Source organism: Colletotrichum karsti, assembly GCF_011947395.1.
Source record: "Colletotrichum karsti strain CkLH20 chromosome Unknown Scaffold1, whole genome shotgun sequence".
Taxonomy (NCBI): domain Eukaryota; kingdom Fungi; phylum Ascomycota; class Sordariomycetes; order Glomerellales; family Glomerellaceae; genus Colletotrichum; species Colletotrichum karsti.
In genome coordinates, this window is record NW_024065901.1 from 1,092,869 (window position 1) to 1,116,336 (window position 23,468).

The following is a 23,468-nucleotide window of genomic DNA, read 5'->3' on the forward strand; positions in this document are numbered from 1 at the left end:
GTCTTGGACGAAATATCCCAGAAAGCCGCCACAAAGAGCAGCGTGGTAACTTGACCAACGCTAGGCGGCTTTTTCTTTCTCAGCTCGGAACCTGTCGACAAGTCCAATTTGAACCAGCATCCCCCCGATTTCTTCTCCCCTCCCCCCCTTCTCATTCTCACACACCACACACACACACCCCCCAGAGAAAGATACATACGGTGACCTTCCCGTCCCGCCACCACGCACCTTACACGCGCCGATAGCTTGATTGATCAGATCTTGCCTACCGGGTACCCAGCTGGAGAGTGTCGACTAACCTAACCTCATCTCTCCTCGTCTTTTGGCCAAGCCACACACACACACACACCACACTGTCTCTGGTTGGTTTGGTTTTCCAGTCGCCGTCACTCTCACTTTCTCTTCCTGAAGTACTCTCCCACTCCCTTTCTCGCCTCTGCGACTACGAGCTCTTCCTTTCCCGGCTTTTATTCTTGAGCCTCCCACCTTCGATTATTTCCTCCATCATCTCCACCCATCTACACCACATTTTACCGGACTCCCGTCTTGTCACCGACCTCACGGACTAGGCCCGCTCTCGTCCATTCGTGCCTCGGTCGAGTCAGATGCCCAGAGACTCTTCATTGTATCTGGGGTTCTAGTCAACATTCATCCCTTCTCCCGGCAAACCCGCCATGGAAGCGGGCGGATCTGGTACTAGGCAAAGGTCCGTTCGATTCTCACAAACACCCCCCGTTACCTCATCATTTCGCTCAAAGACATTAACAAATCCTTTCCTTTAAACAGCCATCCACCTTCTGCCAGCCATCCCGATCGCTTTGAGTCCCGTCATCCTCCTCCAAGAGAGCCTCTCGACAGCAGAAACTACCGCGACGGCCCCGCCATGGCGACTGCAGCCCTTATTAGCCCGAGCACAACCCCGTACGGCCATCCGACATCTTTTTCATCAAGCTATCCGCACCCAGCGCCCGGTCCCAGCATCGCAGGCATGATTTCCCCAGTCGAGCCTCGACGACCCTCGGATGAGTCTGAGACTCCTCATCGACAATCTCTCCCTTCTCTCTCCGAGATCATCTCTGGTGGTCCAAAGCCCAGCCCGTATCCTTCTTCTCAGGCCTCAGCCTCCAGCATGTCGGGCTCGCAGAGCTTTCCCTCTCCCTTCGCATCAGGGCCGCCGAGATCCTATCCCGAGTCGTCTGTCGACAAGAACTCACCTCGACCTCATCATCTCGCCTCGTCGTACGCACCCAGGCAGGATCCGCTGCCGGCCATTTCTGACCCCCCGAGACCACCGCCATTCGCCGCCCGTCCGCCGCCCGCGCCTATGAGCAGCTTCTCCGGCCCTCAACCCAGCCCGCCTCACAAATCTGAGCATATGCGGGAAACCGACACAAGGGCGGCGGAGCCAGCTGGCCCGTATGCGCAACACTCGGGACCACCTCCGCCGATATATTCCCACCAACCTCATCACCAAAGCCAGCTCCCACCAGGCCAGGTTCCTCTCCCACCTTCGTATCCCGTTTCGCCCCGCCACGGCGACGCTCGCCACGGAGGCCCGCCTCTGACATCGCCGTACGAATCTCAGCGTCCTGGAGCACACGCCGATGAACCAGATCTTGGCCCGGCTCGCCCTCAGTACGATCATCGCACGCTCAACCGACACATTGATGCATGGGGCTACCAGGATTGCCTTTCTAGAGTGAGTCTCCTTTAGGGTGGCGCGTTGTCCGTCAAGCTTACCAATAAGTTCAATCAGATCGCTGGAGCAACGAGGACGATCTACAACTTCGCCGAAGCGTACGGACGAATTGCTGCGGAGCAGCACGGTCCCCATCCTTTGCCCGACAGGCTCCCTACAGAGAGGGAAGTGAACGACATGCTCGACAACGTGGACTACATCAGAAGCTCGCTCGACTCGGTGCGACAGCTCGTCAGAGACACCAACGAACGTGCACGGGCAGCCGGCAAGCAGAAGGGCTACGAGGATGAGGACACACCGATGTACGACGGTATGAACAAGAACAACTACGGCATCACCGAGGTCAAGAAGCGCCGTGGGGTAAGTTTTGGTTCGAGCGATAGTCGAGCCAACAAGCGGGCTAACACTCGGGAACAGAGAGCCGCGCCCCCCGGAAGATGCCACAGCTGCAACAGAATCGACACTCCCGAATGGCGACGCGGCCCCGACGGCGCCCGGACACTGTGCAACGCTTGTGGTCTGCACTACGCCAAGTTGGAGCGGAAGCGCCAGCTCGAAGCACGACAAATCCGCCCCAAGCCTTCCGATGAGAGGAGCTCAAACTTGTAAACTCTCGCAATTGCGCCACCTTCACCTCAAACCTGAACAGTACATATCGAAAGAAGCCACAGGCTTCGTGGACCACGCATAACTCGATACCACAACGCATCGGTTCCAGTTTGCAACCTACACACGAATCTCAGATACCCCAGCCACACCACATCTGGCCAATCTTGAATTGAGCAGCGGGCATCTCCGCTGCGTTATCTTCATACACTAGCAACACAACTGGCTATATTATTCTTTCCTCAATACCCGGCATCGACCTCGGCAGTGCTTTCCCAACGTTTTTTCTATTGTACATATCCTGCTCTTTCAACAAATTATTGGATGGGGCACCCAAGGCACAAGGCATTCATCTGGCGGCGTTCACCACATTATTGACCGATTATTCTTATTATCTCTTTGACCTGTTCACGTCCAGTGATGGAAAGCGGAATTCCTTTCTAGATAAAATGGGCGCTATGCAATCAGGTTGCGTAGGAAAGGTCCCCCTCTTGAGCGAGCAGCTGCAGAAACCTCGACGTCGATCGCTATCGGAGTCGTAACAACATGCGACGTTTTCAAACTTTTCTTTGACACGTGGGAAAGGTGTGGGTTTTCAGGCTATCAGGGAAAATATCATGGGGGAGCATTTCATCACCGGTCCCCCTTGAGGGCAGGAAAGTAGAACAGCGACGTCGGCGTCGTGTCATTATCGAGATGTCACCCTCCGACCGGGGAATCTCTAGGGCATTTTTCACGTTTTTCTTTTCTCTTCACATTCTTCACATTGGGAGGAAACAACCCGGCTATCTTGGGACTCTGAGGAGGAAACAGGGTACACAAGCGCTCAGTATTAGCTGATTTTAATTGTAAGACTAGCCGGAGAGACATATACCACGGCGGTGAGGATGGCAGCAGGGTGGGACTTTGGGCCGCCGCATCGGAGATAGCAAAGAGAAGATGTCACACACACACGCATCCACATTTGTGATTCAAAAAGTACGGATACCTTCCTCGTTCGAATTCGCTCCAAGCGCGACGGCCTCGGAAAACAACAAGCCCCAGTATAAAGTATGCGAACCTTTGCATGTACCAGCTCCACACACTCACACACGCAAAAGAAGCGCGGATATCGCCGTGTTCCAAGAGATTGGGTTTTGACAGGCCGGGCAAGAGATGAGAAACTTCGCTTATGGGTCCCCTCCCTGCCCCCTCCCCTCCCCGGTGATGGGTAGGGGAGGGGATGGAGATGGAGATGGAGATGGAAGGGGGGGAGGAACACGCGGCGACGCTGGGGTGGGCGCAAGGACATGCCTGAATGGAAGTCATGTGGACGGTGTTTTTTTCTGGGACCATTTTTGGAGGAACTACCACCGAATGGAAGGGGAAATCCGAGACGACTTGAGAACCAAGGAATTGGTAAAACTGGATATAACGTGTGCATATCACCATGGTACTTCTTGTTGGTAGTTTGTCTGATGTAAACCAGGGGCTGGCTGCTGACGGCGTCGCTCCTCCTCCTCTCTCTCTCTCTCTTCCCCCCCGCTCTGTGTTTATGCCTTCCTTCCATGTGTTCTTTATTTTTGTTTTTTCCTTCTATGAGATCTCGTTGTCGCGAAATCGCCTCGTGGACGGGGAGTAATACGGATGACAAATTTCCCGATGGGACGGATAGACGGACGGACGGGCAAGGGCGGCGGAGGGCGGTTGCGGAACGGGTAGAATCTCACACTCATCGCGATTTCCCTTTTGATTTGATTGATTTCGATTTCGATTCAGATGAGATGTGGTGGGCCGGGGGGGAAGGAAGGAGGGAGGGGTGTGCGCGCATTCTCTCTTTTTTTTATGTTAATATGTGAAAATGTTAGTATGTTATTGTTAGTGGTCGGTCAGCCAGTGACAGTCACTGCTCATCGATTCGTCGTTCCTTGCTGCTGTAGTTCATAACATAAGCCCGGTAAGCCCGATAAGCGGAGCCGCGGGAATCTCGGGGAGGATTTTTCGGTGCGCGGGTTGCGTTGTGAGAAGTGATCATAAATCGACCACCTCTCTGTCTTCTGTCCGGGGGTAGGCATAATTCTCGAGGGTGAGGGAGTTGGATTGGATGGATGGACATGGGATGGGGGAGGGGGTTTCATTTTCGGAGACGGAGTTTGCGGCCGATGAGAGCGGGCTGTTTTATTTGGAAAGATGGAGACTTTTGTTCTTTTGTTCATTGAGAGGATTGTGAGAGGTACGTCATGTCGCGGTTGTTGTATGTTTCCTTTCGAGGTGATTACGTTTTATTCAAATCCGACCCCCTGTTTCCAAGACTTTCTGAGGACGAGATCATGAGTAAGTGCGGCTGTTGGTATTATGAACCGACTCTGAATACGCGATACATCAGTACTGTTTGAAGGACTTCAAAGTCACGTCATGTCAATATTCAAATACACAAAGCCAAGGGGCCAAGATGTGAAGTATGAAATGCGGCCTCGGGAAGGAGGTGCCGGGTCGACCGGGAAGGACGATGTAGAGCGACCCGCGAAATCCAAAATCATAAGAGATATAGTTATCATTAGCTCAAGTTCCCGGGCGGGGGGAAGGGGAACGATTGTTGTCTGGCCCCGACCAGTGGGTGGATTTTGAAGTAGTTCATGTACTATAGTACATCGAGGTTTTGCGCGTGTTTTATTGTACTGGGAAGCCTTGAGTAAGTCAGTCACAAGGCTCTCCCTGCCTGACAGCACCATCCCGTCCGATGCGCGGATGTAGTGTGTGCTGACTGGCAAGGACCCTGTTTGGCGATTATTATTTTTCGTCTGGATTGGTGGTATGTTCCCGGTGGGTTGGAGTATACAGATTCATTGAGGATTTGAGTTGTGAGTTGTTGTTGTGTGGTCATGTCAAATACTTCAGTGTCTGGTCCGGGTACGTGTGCTTGGCAATGAGTCAACGGCGGATGACGATCTCTTCTTCCTCTTTGTTCCCCTTTCCCGCTGATGAACCTTGACACGGCGGGGAACAGGATATCAGATTGACACGGCAGCATCGCATATGCGAAAAGTGAGCGTGTGCCAGAAATGCAGAGCCCGTTTAAGTTGGCGAGCGACCAACAACAACTCACACATACATACTTCCGTGGGTCCGTCCAAGTCGCACAACTTTTTTGCTTTGCGTCAATGGAAGAGGGGGTGTGTGTAAGTGTGATGTGTATGGTCGTGTGTATCGCGCGGTTGAAATTTCCGCGTGCGACGGGGTACGACGGACGACGACGACACGCAAAGTACGAAAGGGAATCGACAACCACATGCCGCGGGCCATTTTAAGACTTTTTCCTTGTTGTGTGTCGTTATACACTCCAAAGGGAAGAAGCAGCAAAGAAGGGGGAGGGGGGGCCATAGATCGTAGACGGGTAGTCTGCTTGTTCATATCGGTGTTGGTGGGACGTTGTACCGGTAGGACGGCAGGCAGGACCAGCACCACCACTCCCCCATATCATGCACACGAGGGGGTAACATGTTGCTGATATGTGTGTGTACGAGAGAGGATGATTCGTGAGGAAACATCTGGGCTACTTTTTCTTTTGGAGAAAGAAAAACGGCCGGCCATATTGAGAAAAAGGTAGTATCCGCAGCAGCTACGTACGTTTGTTTTATCTCGCTGCTCCTCGTCGTGTGTAATGTGACCAACAGCCAAGTCGCGAGCCGACAGCTTACAATGCAGTGGAACACGTCGTACAAGACTTTGGGGAAGATAGGTAGAGAAAAAAAAAGGTCTTTGGAGGAGGGGCGTATGGATATGTTACGGCCGCAGGGCGGGGGAATAGGCTGGAGGGACAAAGTTGATTATCTCTCTGAGATCGAGTGAGATACAAGGCGGGCAAGGCGAGGGATTGGAATGGATGGTTTACGATCTCTTGTGTATATTTACGATATGGAATGGTTGGTTGTCGGAGGAAGGAGGAGAAGGAGGTGGTGGTGATATTGTCTTTGTGGGATGTGAGTTGTCGCATTCTTCGCATCTATGAGGGGGTTTTTGCCGGCCGGCGTGTGTGGATGGATGGATGAGTTGTCGTGTCTCGTCTCGAATTGTTTCTCGCGGTATCCGTAAAGTGTCAGCCAGCCAGCAAGCCCGTGGTTTTCGATTCGTACAATCGAATCAGTCAATCAATTAATCGACTTTTGCCTTGCCTAGTCTGGCTTATTGTATTTTTATTTTTATTCTTACTCATGGTCGTGGTCATCTTTTCTTTTCGTGCGGCTTCCCGCACCGCGGCGGCCGTGCCTGCCTACATGTACATGACGATTCGCTTTCCCATCTTGGCCTTTCCAAATCCCGTGTAGAAGTGAATCCCGTGCTTTTCAAAGCCCGCTGCATTCCGGGTCTTACTCTTCTGCCCAGGCAGACCGTGATTTGCTTTGCATGTCCGAACATTGTTGTTGTAATCTTGGCCCCGCCCCGAAGTACATGTCAAAGTGGGTAATGATGTGTTCTACGACTTCTAGCTCGCGTTCTATTCTTGCAGAATTGCAGATATCCCGGGGACGACTGTCGAGGAAAAAAGCGGGCACCTGTCTCGCTCGTCTCGTCTTGAAGGCCTTGGCTTTTCTCCCAGGCTGACATGACGGATCGAGGTCTTGGCGCGTGGAACGATTTTCAGGGAGCTCTCTACTATCAAAGTATGCGCGGAGGGACGAAGGAAGGGATTCGCGATCCGTGTGGTTGTGGTTCCCCTGCACAACGGCTTTCAGCTGCGATGATGCCGGGCGCGCAGGCACTCGATACACACAGGCTCAGTGTGGACCACGAAATAAAGGTTGACAAGCGCGGGGACATGGGGCTTCCGCTTCCCGCACATCAGCCATGCGAGTGCCCATGCGCCGCCGCCTTTGCGCTGCAATGTAAAGGCAAGGCTGGCTGGTCGGCCGTTCTCTGGCTTGTCTCGGGGTCCTCTCTGCGCGCGCGTGCGCGCTCTTCCCATTGCGACCGTGCCAGATGCCAAGAATCCGATGCCGTTCCCTTTGCAATCTCGAAGCTTGCAGGGAATGGAGAAATTGGCAACGTTCGAGATGCGGTCTTTGTGACATCGCTGCTGGGGGTGGAGAGATATAGTGGTACGAAACAGGGTAGCGTGTTCTTCGTTTTCCGGAGGGGAAAGAAAGTCAACCTGTGGCTCTTGCGCGCCATTCAACTCTCTTTTCGGTGTGTGGCGGTACGCGCTTTGGCATCTTCAAGTCACAATGCGACCTCTGTGTGGTCGAGTTTGACCTTCTCTTTGGTTGCTGTGGCCGATGGGATCGATGAGAATGTGGTGTGGATTATGTTTCGTCGGAGAAGGGTTATTATGGGGGTGCGCCGGAAATCTTCTTGGTCGCATTTTCCCACGCGACGAGGTTGCGAGTCACATTCCCGGCCCCGAATGGAGTGATTTTGACTTCGAGCAGTGTTTTGGGCTTATGAGTGAGTAGTATTCCGGCGACTGCGAGATTTGAGCTCGACGGGAATTTTGGGGGCCGTAAACTCACTCTCATGGGAAATGTGATTGACACGAGGACCGCCTGGATACGAGCCATGGCGGACAACGCTGCATGCCTTGCGCGTAGGAATCTCGTTTTCCGAGAACGAGTGGAAGCGAGTGACGTACGGCAGTTTCGGTGCGCACCGCATGCACAACGCTGGTGGACGTCGGCTCCGGCCCGGCCTGGCATGGAAGGCATGCAGAGAGCAAAATGGCAGCGCACTGGCGGCGGCGGCTTGTGCATCTCGCCCATGCGCCGCGGCGCGCAGACGAACACCCCTTCCCGCGACGGCCGCAAGCCGGTTCTGATAAGATGCGCTGGGGTGGAGGCGAAGAGGTTGTGAGGCGTGACCTGTCCCGTCGTTGCTCAATAGTTCTTCTCTTCGCGGCCAATGCCAGCCGTCGTTCATGTAGGTGGCCAGGCGGTCATCCGTGCCTTGGCTTAACCGGCTTGCCTTTCCCTTCCTCAAAAAAAGCGTGGCGTGTGGATGAATGTAGGTCAGCAACGTATCGTGGCACTAGCCATGCATGGCTGTTGTCACTGTGCATGGTTTGACAGAGGATAGGGCTGTACAACGGCATCAGGATCAAGAGCTGCAAGCAGGCGGATCTGCATCTATTCGAGATCTTCGTTTCGCGCTGTGCGAGCGTGTACAGACACAAAGAGGGAGAAGGGAGGGGCTGGATGGGCGTGTTGTGGCATGGCATGGCGTAGGGTCCAGGCCAGCCCGGGCGACCACGGGGGGTGAGGAATGTGAGATCAGGTATGCGAGATGGAACGATTTGATTATTGTCCGTCAAAAGGGGGCTGCTTGGGTGGGCTCGGAGGATTGGACGACGGGGTGTTTTGATCGTGAGAAATGTCTGGGGAGCATGTGTGATGTTGGAAGGTACGAGGGTCTGCGAGGATCGAGACGGGGCTAAGGTGGGAATGACGATGGCCGAGTTTCGACGCCGAGACCTCGTGGCAGCCTCAAGTCAATGCCATGGAACAATTCGTTGCAGCGTTCGACGAAATGAGACAGAGACAGACGGCCCGTTTGAGCAAGCTGTGCGGTGATGAGGTTGGTGCCCAATGACCCGGATGCACAAATCCGAATAATCCATGGGCGTTTAATGTTTGCTTGGACAGCCGCCGGACGTTGCTTAAGGTTAGTGTCAAAAAGGCTTGAAGATATGAAGCTGGTTGAATCTCGCTTGTAGAAGGAGGGGGGCGCTTGGCTGAAAACGAGACATATGATCGATCCAGATGAGATGCCGGGGGGCTAAGACGATCAAAGTGAAATTGGGCCCAAGTCTGGAATGATAGGGCCGAGGTGAAAGCAAGTCTGATGGCATAGCCGCCCAGCGCCGAGACGAGGTCCAGCCAGCGGGCGTCCGAGTCATTTCAGGGTGCAAAAAGGCCGTGTGCCACGAAGGAAAGACGTCGGTAGAGTTGTAGACGTGCCAATCTTCTCGGCCGATCTCTCTTTGACGGTACATTTTGAGTTCAATCTTCCAGAGCAAAGTTGATGCCAGGCAGCATCTCTCCTTCCACTTTTCATGGAAAGCGGATATGATGGCCGCCAGGGGCTGGCGCTCGCGCTTGTTGAAGGTACCATGACACGCGGCAACGGTTTCGGCGCTCTGGCTGGAAACGGCCTGTGTCAGTCGTCTACAGTGAAGTTGATATTCGACGTCTGACGAGCCCTTGGCTAAGTTGTCTTGTGCGGCGGCAACACGGGAAAGCTGGCTGTGCCAGAGAGACAAGAAATACCAGGCGATTGTCTGTCTAGGATAGCAGGGAAATATCGACGCGGGCGACGATAGTGCCAAGGTGGAAGAAAGACAAGAGCCAGGCGTTGGTGAACAGGACCGGCAGTTGTCGTTATGACGGTGATGGTACAATATGTGGATAACTCCAAGCACAAAGACGCTGAAGACGTGCAGCGGGTGCGGAGTAATGTTTGCGAATGGCGGCTGCGCCGGATCGACATCCATCTGCCGGGCTACTCCAATATTAAGGTGGCCACAGTGGCTGACAGCTAGACCAAGCTTCGATCAAGAAGTCTGCCGGCGGCAGATTGTGTCTCGAGGAGGAAATTTTGGAATGTCGGGCGGTCCGCACTTGGCTGTAGACGAACGAGTTTTGCACCAGGTCGAGCTGTCGGGCGTTGCTTTTTGGTGCGTTCCTCCCTTCCCGTAGCCGCGGTGATCCTTCGGAGGTGATTCCCTTTGGCGGGCATATCTCCTTCCATGCAGATTGAAGCAATCAGTCAGGTCAGCCTCGGTGGCCGATCGGCGAGGAGCAGTTGCAGTTGCAGTTGCAGGTGGTATTCGCATTGTGCTGCTTGACTCGGCTCGACCTCCCCCCATCTGTCTGCAACTCGCCATGCTATTCTGATAGGTGCCGAGCGGGTGCGTTTCTGCTCATCTGACGATGATCTGATATGCCCAGATGAATATGAGTACACGGGCTACCTTAGACGAGAGGGTTAGCTCAAGATCCATCCCATGCACAATAGTGAAGAATAGGAACAACCTTTGGGGGAGTTTGATGTGCCGAAGAGTACGTAGTAAGACGCATCTAGCGGTCAAACAAGTAGGATCCCTGAAGGTCGAGCCTCGTGGGAAGGCGCCGGCGCGGGCCCGAAACGGCGGTAGTCCCTGCTGACGTCTAGCTTAGGGAAACGGCAATAGCGCGAAGTTGGAACGTACTTCAGTATCCATGAAAGTGAAAGTACGGGCATCCATGATGATGCATCGCGACGGAGGGAACTCGAACCAGACGAAAAGGAACAAGGGCCCCAAAATCAGATCATCGTCAGGGATAAGAGCTCGATCGGGGAACAGAAGGAAAATGTCCCGGCGCTATTTTGGGTGGGCGGGTGGAGTTTAGCCCTTTTTGACTGGACAGACCACGAGCGAAGTGACAAAGTATCTCATGTATCTTTTTTTTCTCGAAGGAGGTACATATCGGACGGGGGGGTGTGAGATTGTGTGGCTCCTGCTTCTTACACGCGCGGTACGCCGCGGTACCTCGAAGCCTCAGGTGCCAAACCCTGTCTGTCCTTGGGATTAAGGTATCCATATTGGACTAGGCACCCTGGACCAGCTTACCTAATTTGGCTATCGTGGCCCACATCGGACCCCGGCGGCTCCCCGGATGCGATCGCAGATTTGCGTCGATTTGATTGCGATTCACTTTGGGCGGGAAAAACGGGGGTGGATCCTCTCAGGTCTGGCATCCCTCCACTCACAATCATTCTCACCACTCCAACCTGGCTAAGTTGGGCTCTCCTTTGCAGTTTTCACACATGCCAACCCACACACACACACACACACACCACCATGCTCACCGCAGCAGTCACTACCACCACCAACGAGTGCGCCAACGAAATGTTCGTCCCATTTTCTCAATCTCCCCATCTCACGACTCGCGCGTGGCGTGATTTTCCAACTCCCGCCCATCGTCAACGTCTTAGCGGGCTTCATCGTCTCATGCCTTGTCGTCTTTGTGCCTTGCTTTCCGGAGCACACTTCGCTCTTCAAGGGGCCTGCCTAGGGATGGATACCTTACGCCTCGTCTCCGAGCTACAGTCTTACCGGTCCAGCTATTCATTACCGTTTTGCTTCATTGATGCATGGCAGCGTGGCATTTATTTTCAGCCTGTCTGTCATTGAGGATGGATCTAGATACGTCCATCTACTCTGCAGCGTCGCAGCGACGGGGATCAAGCTGACACCTATCAACCGCAAACCCCTCTCCTTGAATGGCAGGGTCTGAAACTGAGGTTTATTCTGAAGTCAACGCTACGCACGAAGAATCTGCCTCCTCTTTACGAGATACGGATTGGTCGGGTACATCGCGATCTTACTTCCAACCGTCAAGATTGGCTGTTGGATCAAATGGAAAGTCCAGTGGCCAGGTCTCCGCACCAATCAAAACGCCCGCATGCATGCAAGATCAAGCACGTTTCTCCACCTCGGTGAAGGTGCTCCGCATCCAATGACCAGTGACCTGGGCTGGTCTTCCGCCAGCGGCGACGGCGTTTTATCTTTTCGGACTGCAAATTGGCCCACAGTCCCTCCAAAGTACCTTACTTTCCATTACCAACAGAACTGTCGGTCAGGTCACATTATCCTCTGCCAAAGCATGTTCATCGCTCCTTCTCCGCCGGCTGCAAGATGCCCCTCAAAATGGTGGGTCTTCAAGGGAAAGGGACCCCGATCTTTGGATTTACATTCTGCAGATGCATCGACTGAGAAAGTACCTCTACCATACCTGGCAACTTACTGACCGACTGTTTGCTTGCATCATCTTCATTCGCCTTCTTCCTCCTCGCTCTCGTATCTTGTTTTCCTCCACTTGGAACATCGAGGAATGGCACGCCACTCAATGTTTTGGCAGTGCCCCCGTTTTGTCTCTACTCCGCCGCCAGTCCGAACAAGGCCTTCGTACTTACCTCGGACCCCATCAGAGCGCCTCCAAAGGCACCGAGGCGCACCAAGAGACACGCGACATGACCGGACGAATTGACACGGCCGATCCCCATAACGGCAGTCAGGGAAACAAGGCTAAGACCAAGCCCAAAGGCCCAAGTTCTCTGCATCCACATCTTGATAGCCTGCCTAATCTGCCACTTTACTCTCTCGTCTACTGCCGCCAGCACGTTCTAGGAAACTACTTCGTCGTGTAGGCTGCTCTTAGCTTAAGCCATACACCAAGACAAAGTCCGTTGCCCGTTGATCTCTGCTCTGGCACAAAACTCCGTGCCTTTTCCAGCCACGTGGGTTTCCAAGCCCAGAAAGCAGATAAGCTATGCTATTCAGATCCCTGGATCTGGGTCTGGGCCCCGTACATTTCCTCCCTGGTCCATACACCTCAAGGAAAGGACTTAATTACACGCTTACCGCCGAACTCCAACTCGCATCACACGCTGTGTGGCGCGGGACGGAGCACACGGTTTGGGCGCAGGGTGCGAATCTGCTTCTCCAACAAGGTACGTTCACTCCAATCGCAACACCTGGCAACGGAGACCTTGTCTGACTGCTATGGCGTTTCCTTCTCCTTGGTCGACAATGCTAGACTTCCCCTCCATTTCACCCCTTCAAACATGCTGACTCGACCCATGGAACATAGAGAATGCTGCGCTACAGCCCACGTCCCTGGACGTCAACCGGCTGGCCTGGTCTTGATACTGGACATCAGTACAGACGCAGTAATATCCTCCGTCCCGACAGCACATTCCTTGCCTTGGCACACAAACTCTCGCGCTTCCCCATAGACGACATCGTACGATCTGATCTAGCTTCGCCCTTCGCTTCGCCATGCCCTGTTGCCCGAGATCCCTTACCTGGGCCCCGATTTGCTCCGGTTTTTCCACGCAGCATTCCACGAGGTCACCGGGCCCAGATCTGGTTGGATCTCATCAAACGATCTGACACCCGTGTGTCTGCGCAAGGGTAGGGTCCATTCATCTTCATTCCGCACTCTGCCCGCGCTACCACCTAACCGGTTCGCCAATCTCTCTCAGTAATAACTTGTCACATCTGACCCTTCCGGGTGTGTATCGAGCTCGTACTATGCGCCAATAGCCACGCCGGGCATGATAACATCCGTTTCTTGGTCACCCGTCACAATCCTCCCTACGGCCGTTCGGTTCGTCCACAGTCGTCCACGGTTTCCAGGGGCCTACTAACTGCCAAACACGCGGCACACGTCGATCGAGAGACGGACCCAATACGAACCGCAAACCAGCCTGCCATCGCAACACCGCCTCGCGTTGCTGAACCAAGCCCAAATTGCTCTCCAACCCGTCCGCGGGAGACTAGCTCTTGGATCCTTCAAATAGCGCACTCTGTACGAACCATCATCGCACGTCCAGACCAGCCTGCTACGTCATGATGGCTCTGCAATCGAACCACGGCGCCTCGTGCCGATCACTGCCGGTTGCGGTTGCCAGTCCTCAAGCCGCTTCAGCCTGCCCACACGGCTCCCACGCGACATGCCATATTCAAGGCTTTACCGAACGCAGCTGAATGTGCCCAAGCCAGAGCACACCAAGGAACGGTCATACCGGGCAAGCATGTTTTCTCCTTGCCTTCGTCACGCAGTGTGGCGGCGGTACTATGAGCATGGGAACGTAGGGGGAATACGGGGGCAGCAAGCCTTTGAGTTCTGGACCGACCTTCCATGCATCACCGTTCAGCCTTCGTCTCATTCGTTTGGGAATGGAGCTGCCCGCGTCTGCATAGCGGCCAGGAACACCATTAGTAGCCTTCCAGATTATCTGCAGTGTCTAAGGGTCATCCGCTAGAGAGAATCACGCCTGATCACTTTGACCTCGGCCCCTAAGACGAGGCGACGCGGTCCGCTAGTCCTGCCACATCATCGGCAGAGCTCAAACCGCCAAGCTGAGATGCAAAGTCGCACAAGTCTACTACTGCTCTGCGAAGGGTCCCCCCCATTGACAGCTCGTGGCTTGGCGCCGGTTTGGAGGTGTCGCTCGAACCCCTCAGACAAACCTCAGCGTATTCCACGCCGTATTGCAGACGAACGCGAGGCCGGACATCATACGGTGTCTCACTACGCAGGTTTGGCATGGTTCGATGGCCGAGGAACCGTCATAACAGCCACAGACAGCCGCATGACCATGCCGCAACGTGGCTACTTGCCGGCAGTGAGGAATGAAATGCAATTGCGAATTCACGGCAACACTTGCCAGCAAAGTCTGCCAGGCATGCTGATGAACACCCGCGAACTCGCCCCAACCCGGCATGACACAGGCCGACATCGTGTTCACCTGCTGCGAGTTGATACTTCCCTCAGGAATGGACTCAACCGGCAGGCAGAAAGAGGTTTTCTTTGCCAATGCCCTCCTATCTTCCCAAACCGAACTGCCGGTATAACTATGTCCGCCACAGGATCGCACTTATTTTGGCGTGCGGCCGGCGAGTAGATCCAAGACACAGCCTGGTGGTCGCAACAAACATCTCGGTCAAACTAGCAAGAGCTAGCCGTCCGACGCTTAGGCTCCCGCAGAACATCACACGAACCACTTGGGCCCCGTGTCGATTTCGTTTTCGGTCCCGGCGTTGGGGTGCTTGCTAACAGGGCATCGCATGCCACGAGCAAACGCTTCTCCACACCCACCCGCTCTCACTTCACACACACACACATACGCACGCGCGCGCCGCACACACCCCCTTTCTCAAGCAGTTAGGGCAAGGTAGAGTAAGGTACCAGCTATCCGGATCTCTCATCCCTTTTCCCTGGAAACTGGGAAAGCGGGAATCTCCATTGAAACGAACCCGTACGCCACTCCAATTTGGTCCAACTCGCCTAGATTACGGCCGATTCCAACTTGCCGGAATATCGCCATGCGCCTTGCCTGCCCCCAATCAGTCGACGTCAGCGGAGAGAGTCAGAAACAGGTTTTGATCAGAACGGACGTAACAAGTGAGGGAACTCATTTTTCGTCTTGAGACTGCACCCGCATATTCTTGCCATCATGCCATATCATGCCATCGGGCACCAAAAGGGGGGGTGGCGTTTGGTACTCCAGCTCCGCGGACCTGGGTCAAACACAATCGCTGCCTAAGACGGACGCGATCGTGGTCGGTTTTCTTGGCGTAAGGGTCTCCGCGCCTATTCCACGAAGCTTGTTCCATTCGAGCCGTGCTTGCGAGAGCGTCCGGTCGTCGATGCCGTTCAGGTGATGCCCACTTCAATCTCGGACGTCATTCCATCCCACGACGCCCAGGCCGGATGACGATGTCTAGGGCGCATCTACTCGCGGCTGAGATGAACCATTGGAAATCTCAGATGGCGGAAATGACTTCATATCAAGCCAGGACCCGTCCGCGAGCAAAGCAGATCCGCCATTCGGAAATTCCCCTCTCGAGCCTGCCGGTTGCGTGAGGCACATCTCATCTCATCTGCGGCTGAGAAAGCCACATCTCGAAATCAATTCAATGGGAGGGAAAGGAGGGGCGTCTTGGAGAAATTTGACGATGCTGTCTTACGATATACTTTGAAATGTCTACTGAGTCTAAATGTCCGTCACGTGTAAGACCATCTCCCCCTGGCGGAGACAACAGGAAACCGACACCCTCGATCTGGCCCGCAATAAGGGGGTCCATGTCTGACTTCCATCCACGCCGTGTATTATCCCGTCCCATTCAACTGCGTACGTCCAATGTGAGACGGGGGCTTCAAGCCCCTTTACGCACCTCCGCATCCTCCTCTCCTAAAGTCGCCGAGCAGCTTCGGCAGACCGTAGATGTCCAGCCCGTTGAAGCCCTTTCCGGCCGTCTCCCGCTCGCCGATGGCTATCACGGCCGCGACGATGTCCTTCTGGATCTCCTCCCCGACGACGCTGTCGTGCTTGTACGCGGGGTGGACGTCGATGAAATCGCGCAGCCACCGGGCCGCCGTGTTCAGCTTTCCGCTGGCGCGCTGGCTCACGAGGCGCAGGTACGTGTCGAGCTCGCAGCGCGTCTGGACGTCCACGTTGACGCCATCGAGGTAGCTCTCGACCAGCGGGATGAGACCCGGGAACTCGCCGTCCGCGCTGCCGTTGATCACCTCGTTGACCGTCATCTCGGCGTACTCGTCCTCGACCGGGAGCACCGGCGTGGGCGGCCTGCTCGGGACGGCGGACCCGGGCCGGGACCCCGGGCGCGAGCCGTCTCCCCCGGGTCCTCCGCCTCCGCCTCCCTGACGCCCGGGCCGGCTCGAGAAGGGGTTCTTGCGGAAGTAGAACTTGTCCTTGAGGACGGCGTCGACGTTGTGGGCGCGCTCCATGTTCTCGTCGACCTTTGTGATGGGGATGTAGAAGTTGAGGTCGAAGGAGAGGATGGCGCGGGTGACGAGGACCATGAAGACGGAGAAGGCGGCGTTCTCGAAGTCGGTGAGCTGGATCTCCATGGGGCGGAACTCGACGCGCCAGCCGATGCTGTTGTCGGCCGGGGGCGGCTTGAAGCGCATGTGCTGCCAGTTGGTGCTCTGCAGGTTCTCGAAGTGGTCCGTCTTGGACAGGTCGAGCTCCTGCAGGTCCTCCTCGAAGACGACGATGGGGTCGCGGATGAAGAGGTGGGCGAAGTGCGTCGCGAGGCGGTCGTCCATGCCGCCGGCCATCAGCTTCGCCTTGATGTCGTGGTCGATGACGAGGTCCGGGTAGAGGTACTCGTCGCGCAGGCGCGGGTCCGTCGAGATGTAGGTCGAGTTGGAGGCGTAGCGAGACTTGGGGATGCGCCAGCGGTCGTTTTTCAGGGGCTGGGATGTGTCAGTTCATCTGGCCCCGCCACGAACATAAAAGTGAGAGAGAGCTTTACCTTCTCGCCGAGCTCTTCCGGCGTCCTGCAGTCTACTGCCCTGCTGATCTGGTTCCACCTCACGTCGGTGTTGGCGAGGAAGCCCTTGTACACAGGCGTGGCCGCCGTCAGGGCGAGGAGGATGGGGCCGAGTGGGCTGAGCTGGTCGTACATCTTCCTGCCCTCGGTGATGTTCTTGGCCTGGAAGGTGATCTGGAGACAGCAGCTGCCCATGCCGAAGGCCATGGCGTCCATGTGGATGAAGTTGTCCGGTGCGGCGCCGTTGCGGACGTCGTCGTCCTCGGGCCAGTTGTGCATGTCGTAGTCGACGGTGGGGTCCTTCCACGGGTTGGGGGTGTTCCTGTCGTGGAAGACGGGGACGTTGACCTGGACCTTGCGGCCGCGGCGCCAGCGGATGTTGGCCGCGAGGGTAGGGAAGCGGATGTGCGGGTTGGCGATCTCGTCGGGCACGAACTGGGAGCGCAGCTTGGGGCCGGAGGGCGGGTAGTAGGGTTCCGTGAAGTCGCCGGGGCAGCCGATGCGGGGGAAGGTGGTGAGGGTGATGGGGTACTCGTTGGAGTGCATGTGGTCCTTTGCGATCTTGCGGCGGAGCTTCATGTCGGGCTCGACGTCGAGGAGTTCCTTGAAGCCGATGCCCCAGGGCTTACCCGGGGTCGCTTCGAGCATGAAGCGGCCGAATTCCGGGTGGAAGACGGGGAGGGTTGTTGAGCTGTGAGTGTGTTAGTCGAGATCTCGCTTGTTGATTCACTCGCGGAGGGCTCTCATGTGTAAGCACTCATGAATGGATGAGCGAGTGAGTGAGTGAGAGATCAAAATACTTACGACTCTCTGGCCACATCTTGCAGCTCCGGCACGCAGCCTCCTTCCTTGGCGAGGTCGGGGCTCTCGGCGAGCGCTGTGAGAATCTCGGCTTGTCTCAGAGATAGACGGACCTTGGGCTCATCCTTGGAGTAGGTTACGACGAGATATTCAACCTGGAGCGTCGAGTTAGTTGCCTATACAGTTTTATAACAAACAACGACAACGACATACTTCGTCTCCCCATAACATGGCATCGCGCTCTTTTCCCTTCGCCTTGTTCCATATCTCCAAGAGTTGCTGGTAATTGTGAGTTGCACGTTAGCAAAAAATGACATCTCATATGAGCTTTTGGGTGACAATCTCAAAGTGAGATGTATGTAAGGGTCATCGAACCTTGATACCCCACTCCCGGACCTGATCGGCGCGCTGCTTCGCATCCGGCCAGTCGAGGGCGGTTCCCAGGGCTCTACATGGCACGGTATTAGGATTCTCGTGCTGCACGGGAACGAAGAAAAGCAATGCGCGGGAACTTGCAAGAGACCCATGGCTCGGTGAGAGTTGGCGGCGGCGGTTGTTGTGGTTTTGGCGGGGTTGCGGCTACGACCGGGTCCGTCTTTGGGCCCCCGGGAGGTTTTGATCGGCGTTTACGAAGAACTTTTTCTCTATACGAAACTAATAAGAAGACCGGTGATGCTGATTAGGACTTGGAAAGGAGCTGATTCATCAGCGTTGTCGTCGGCGCCCTTTGGATACGGGGCTTTCGCGATGTTTGTTGTGGCGCCTTGTTCTTCCGTTGCGGGTACGAGATAAGACGTCAGACGGGATCTCGTTCAGCTCGGCGAGGCGGACGAGCAAACAAGGCCAAGGGCGTGATGACGGAGGGAAGGTGTCGGGGAAGGTAGTTCTTCAGCGATGGCGCAATGGTCTAGGCAACCGGGGGGTGGTTGGATGGGAAAGTCGTTTACTGCGGTTACTGCGTTTGTGATGTATGTAGACTTGCGGCTCAGCCCGACAGCCGACGGCATCAAGGTGGGGTGGGGGGTTTTTGGTTGCAACGGCCTTTTTGCGGTTTGCGGTTAGATGGCGTAGATGATTGGGTGTTTGATGGTTGAGTTCCAGATCACGTCAATATTGAAAAGAGGAGAAGGGGATTGGAGGAGAGAGAGAGAGAGCGAAGCATGGGGATAAGGTATGGTAATTGCGCGAGTTGTGGTTGTTCCGTGGCGCGGGATTCGTTTGGTATGTGGGGTTTGTTTTTTGCGGTTTCGCTGTGTGCTGATTTTTCCTCTCCTTCGATTTTTTTTCGCGGTGTCGTCGGTTTTGGCACTGCGGTTTGAACGATGGAGGGGTAAAATGGAGGGGTTGTTGATTAGAAATCACATGCGTTGCTTAGGGATCCTTGAAAGCGGAGGACGGGAAAGGGACCGTGTTTTTTCTGTCTTATTTTTTTTCTTACTTGTCTTTCGACGTGGGGTCTGACAGGGTCGCGTAAAAATTTGGTTCCGGGTTGCTTCGGGACGGCCGACGAGGACAAGAAAGAATCGAGCTCGACTCTCACTGATGTTGTTGTTGTAACGATGGGAAGGGAAGTCTCGGTGTTTGTCCGGCTTCTTTTTCTGCAGATAGAACGTCGGCCCCGGGTGGTTGCTGTTTTTGGTAGTCACCCTTGAGGCAAGTGGGTTTTCCGAGGTGGAGGGAAGGGAGAGACGGAAGTGTTGACGCCCCGATGACGGCGGGTGATGGTGTTAATGGGTTTAAAGTCCGGCGCCGGATAACCCGTCACATCATGGCTATCGTGAACTTCATCGTTGCAGGATATAAAGATATCAATCACCACCGCAAAACTATCTGAATGTTTGTATATTTGCGACTGTCGATTACTGACACTCTGGGCTGGGGCTAGCTCAGTCAGCTGACGATGAGCGGAAACCCGTACACGAAATGCTCTCAACTAACATGCCTGACATGCTATCGCATTTCAAAGTTGACTTACCAACGCAGGATGGGGTTAATGAGAGATAGAGTAAGCAGATTAGAAAGACGGTCGTAGTTAGGTAACGCCCAAGTGGTCACGGTCACGCTGGAGATGATTAGGTGCCAATTGTCCTCGCTTAATGCATGTCACATAAAAGGACCAACAAGTTGGATTAGAAATTGGTTTTTGGGCTCGTCGTATAGTACAGAATTCCCGGGTAATGTGCAAAGGAAAATTGTTTGAGTGCCAACGCAAGAAGCAAAACCAACCGACCCTGACCGTACCGTACCACCGTGTCAACCTCTCAGCCTCTGTTCTCGGAGAAGCATGCCTTTTTCTGTAGCCTTCTTCTGCCCGTGCACTCGACCGATGTTCATGCCTACTAGCGAACGCGATTGCGTCTTCTTGATCAATGATACGCTTCCGTTGTCCTTCTCTGAAATCTCGTGTGTTATGGCACCGCCTCTTGATAGCCAAACCAATAGACGTCGATGTTTCTCCCGAGATGACCGAAGTCGTTATTTCGTATCTCAAATCGGTATCTCGAATCGCGAACCTCTCGCGCTTGTTTCCCCTCAACGGGAGTAAGGGTGGAAGCCACGATTGCTGCTGCGTCCGCCTCCGCGATAGTTGGCGCCAGGTTTGCCGGCGTTCTTGGGTCCCGTGGGAGCGTTCGCGGGCGGGGCATGTGCAGGATCCGGCGAGCCCTGATGTCCGCCCCGGTGACCACCGCGGTTGAAACCTCCGCCACGGCCGCCGCCCGGGTTCATATTGGGCTGCGGAACATCGTCGTACATGCCCTCCCAGGACGTCGGAGCGCCTCCGCCGCCCATGGCGTAGGCGCCCTGGTTGTACTGGTCCCGCCCACCGCCGCTACCGGTGCTGCCGCCCCGTCGCGATCCGCCGTGTCCCTGCTGCGGCTGACCTCCTTGAGACGGGTCGAACATCTGCTGCTGAGGACTGAAGCCGCCACTAGGGCCCCCAGGTGATCCGCCCTGTTGTCCCATCTGCGGTCCCATCTGCTGCTGCATCTGCTGTTGCATTTGCTGCATCTGCTGCATCATCTGAGGCGTCATGTTGCCCATCATGTTCTGTCCGTTGCCACCTCCGCCGCGGCCCATCATCTGCTGTTGCATTTGCTGCATTTGCTGCATCTGCATCATCTGCTGCATCATGGCGGGGTTCATCGGCATACCACGACTCATGGCCATCTGTTGCTGCATCATTGCGAACGCCTGTTGCATGCGTTGGAAGTACTGGGCCATGACTTGCGGAGTCATTCCGCCAGCAGCTCCCATTTGGCCGCCTCCCATGCCGCCCTGGCTGGCGCTGTCGTCGCCCTTGCGGAACTTGCCTCCGCGACGAGCCGCCTCCTCTTCCTCTCTAAGGTTGCCACGGGGCTGGGCCTTCTTGACCTCAATCGGCTTTCCGTGAATCTCAAGACTGGTGCTGAGGCACGCGTCCACGCCTGCCTCACTCTCGAATGTGACGAAACCGAAACCACGGGGACGGCCGGTGTCCTTATCCATCATAAGGGTGGCGTCGACAACGCGGCCGAACTGCGCGAAGTAATCCTTGAATTCTTGGTCCGTCGTTTCCTGGCTAACGCCGCCAACAAAGATTTTGCTCGTCTTTTCCTGTTCATCGCGAGGAATAGCTCGCTTTGGATCAATCTGATAATGCTTAGTTAGTACCAAGGCATACAACAAATGGTAAGTCGATAACGTACGATCTTGCCGTCCAAAAAGTGTTCTTTGACCATCACGATGTTCACTGTCTTGGGGTCCCTAAAAGTGAGGAAGCCAAAACCTCTGGACCGTCCGGTGCTGCTGTCGCGCATGACGGTGCACTCCACGACTTCACCGAATTGGGAGAAGTAGTCTCGCAGGGATTCTGTTGGTGGTTAGCGAGCTGCAGAGGAGCTGGCAAGCGGCGTGACTTACGATCGGTTGTCTCCCAGTTCAAACCACCAATGAACATTTTTCTGCAAATAAGTTTGGTCAGCAATCTTCCATGGCACTTCCCAACTGGCAACGCGTCATCGTATCTGGGCAAGCCGGTGGTCTGCATGGCCAGCTGCGGTTTGTGGAGTTTGGGCGCGTGTGGTGCGCGCGTGGCATGCCGTAGACTTGTCTCGACTGGGCATTCAGAAGAACGGCACAGAGCTCTCGTAGTCGTGCATTCTCCCCCTCTTGAAAACATCGTGATCTTTGTAGCTGGAGCCAGCAGAGAAGGGCAGGCCGTTGTGCGATATACTGTGTTTCCCCGTCTCCTCTCGCTCAAAATATCCCCCTTGGCGAATACGACAGTTTCAAACGGAGCGAAGCTCAACGGTCGATCATCAGCGCAAGTCTCTGCTGAGGCCCAACCACATCAAGTCGTGCGAGATTCGTTTCAGAGCGTGGCCGAAAACAGAGTGTAATTGTCGTTGGAGTGACGCCAGCCAGCCACGGGAAGTCTCTCACATCTGCGAGAATTGAGGAGCTGATAGCCTGGTCATTGTCGAATGTTTGGTGTCTTTTGCTATCGTCAAGTCTCTGCTAGATTCTAGCCTCGAGCGCTATCCGCTGCTAATCTTGCTACAGCAGCCGAAGAACGCTGACGGTCCTCGTCGTGCTTTAAAGACCATCTGCGACTGGGCTATAGAAGGAGCACGTGGGTACTCCTCATCTGACTGACTGATTGACTGAGTGACTGACTATCGGCGGCTTATCTCGGTGATCTCAGGCTGCTTTTCCAGCTGACTTTGTGGCACCTCTTTCTGGCTTCTCTTTCTGGCATGTGGCTCTCTTGTTTTGAGTCTTGGTCTTCTTCCTCGGCTTGCTTGATTGACCCTGAAGTCTGATCCATAGACGTGATTGACCGACGTCTTCTGGCGTTGCCCTCTCTTTCTCCTTCCAAGCCCCAGAGACCAATTTCGGTCCGACTCGAGATTCCATGGGGCCACTGACGCCCAAGTTCCATCAAACCACAGCCGGCAGCTGCTGGTTAATTGATTCGGGGCAGGCAAGTCCACTTCGGATGCCGTGCCGTGTTGGTGTAGAAAAGAACGAAGTTCATGCAGGGGGCGCAAACATCACTTACCCGTCTTCCTTGGCACTAGGATTCTTGGCCGTGCTTGTGGAGTACGTCGGCTCCTCATGTTTGACTGCGCCCATTCCATTTGAGGGAGGCGCGTGGGAGGCCATGCCGCCACCACTGCTGCCGCCGCCGAGATTGAAGTCCACCTCATCATCGTCGTCATCCTCTTCGTACTTCATCTGGTCATCGATGCTGTGATCCTGCTCTGCTGAAGGCTGCAGCTCTGAGTGTGTCTCGATCGTCTGGACGGGGGCTTCGACGGGTGCAGGTGCAGGGGCGGGAGCAGGAGCTGCAGCTGGCTCCTGAGCGGCGGCTGGCTTTGACGGAGTATCGTCATCGTAACTGCCGCGATATCAGTATCCAGTTTGATGGAAGTCGCGAGCGCCTCATTGGGTCACTCACAGGTCGGCGAAAAGATCCTCCTCAAAATTCTCAGGCTCAGTCATCTTGTTGGCGGTCGGAAAAGCTACTGATGATGTAAGATGGGCGGATTTCAACAGTAGGTGTAT

At 55.0% G+C, this 23,468-nt stretch overlaps 2 protein-coding genes across 2 annotated transcripts; one reads left to right on the forward strand and one right to left on the reverse strand.

Annotated features, from left to right (window-relative positions):
- Positions 1-988: 988 nt before the first annotated feature.
- On the forward strand, positions 989-2,308 carry CkaCkLH20_00249 (GATA zinc finger; the record flags this gene model as incomplete). Its single annotated transcript, XM_038882969.1, has 3 exons — positions 989-1,699; positions 1,757-2,059; positions 2,117-2,308. 3 exons carry the CDS (start codon positions 989-991, stop codon positions 2,306-2,308), a joined length of 1,206 nt encoding a protein of 401 aa, XP_038751674.1.
- A 13,682-nt stretch (positions 2,309-15,990) lies between these two features.
- On the reverse strand, positions 15,991-23,405 carry CkaCkLH20_00250 (putative glutamate-cysteine ligase; the record flags this gene model as incomplete). The annotated part of the gene is made up of 10 exons (XM_038882970.1): positions 15,991-17,043; positions 17,103-17,811; positions 17,925-18,076; positions 18,135-18,200; positions 18,297-18,367; positions 20,459-21,551; positions 21,608-21,771; positions 21,822-21,862; positions 22,963-23,301; positions 23,362-23,405. The coding sequence occupies 10 exons, from the start codon at positions 23,403-23,405 to the stop codon at positions 15,991-15,993; spliced, it is 3,732 nt and encodes a 1,243-aa protein (XP_038751675.1).
- Between the last annotated feature and the right edge of the window lie 63 nt (positions 23,406-23,468).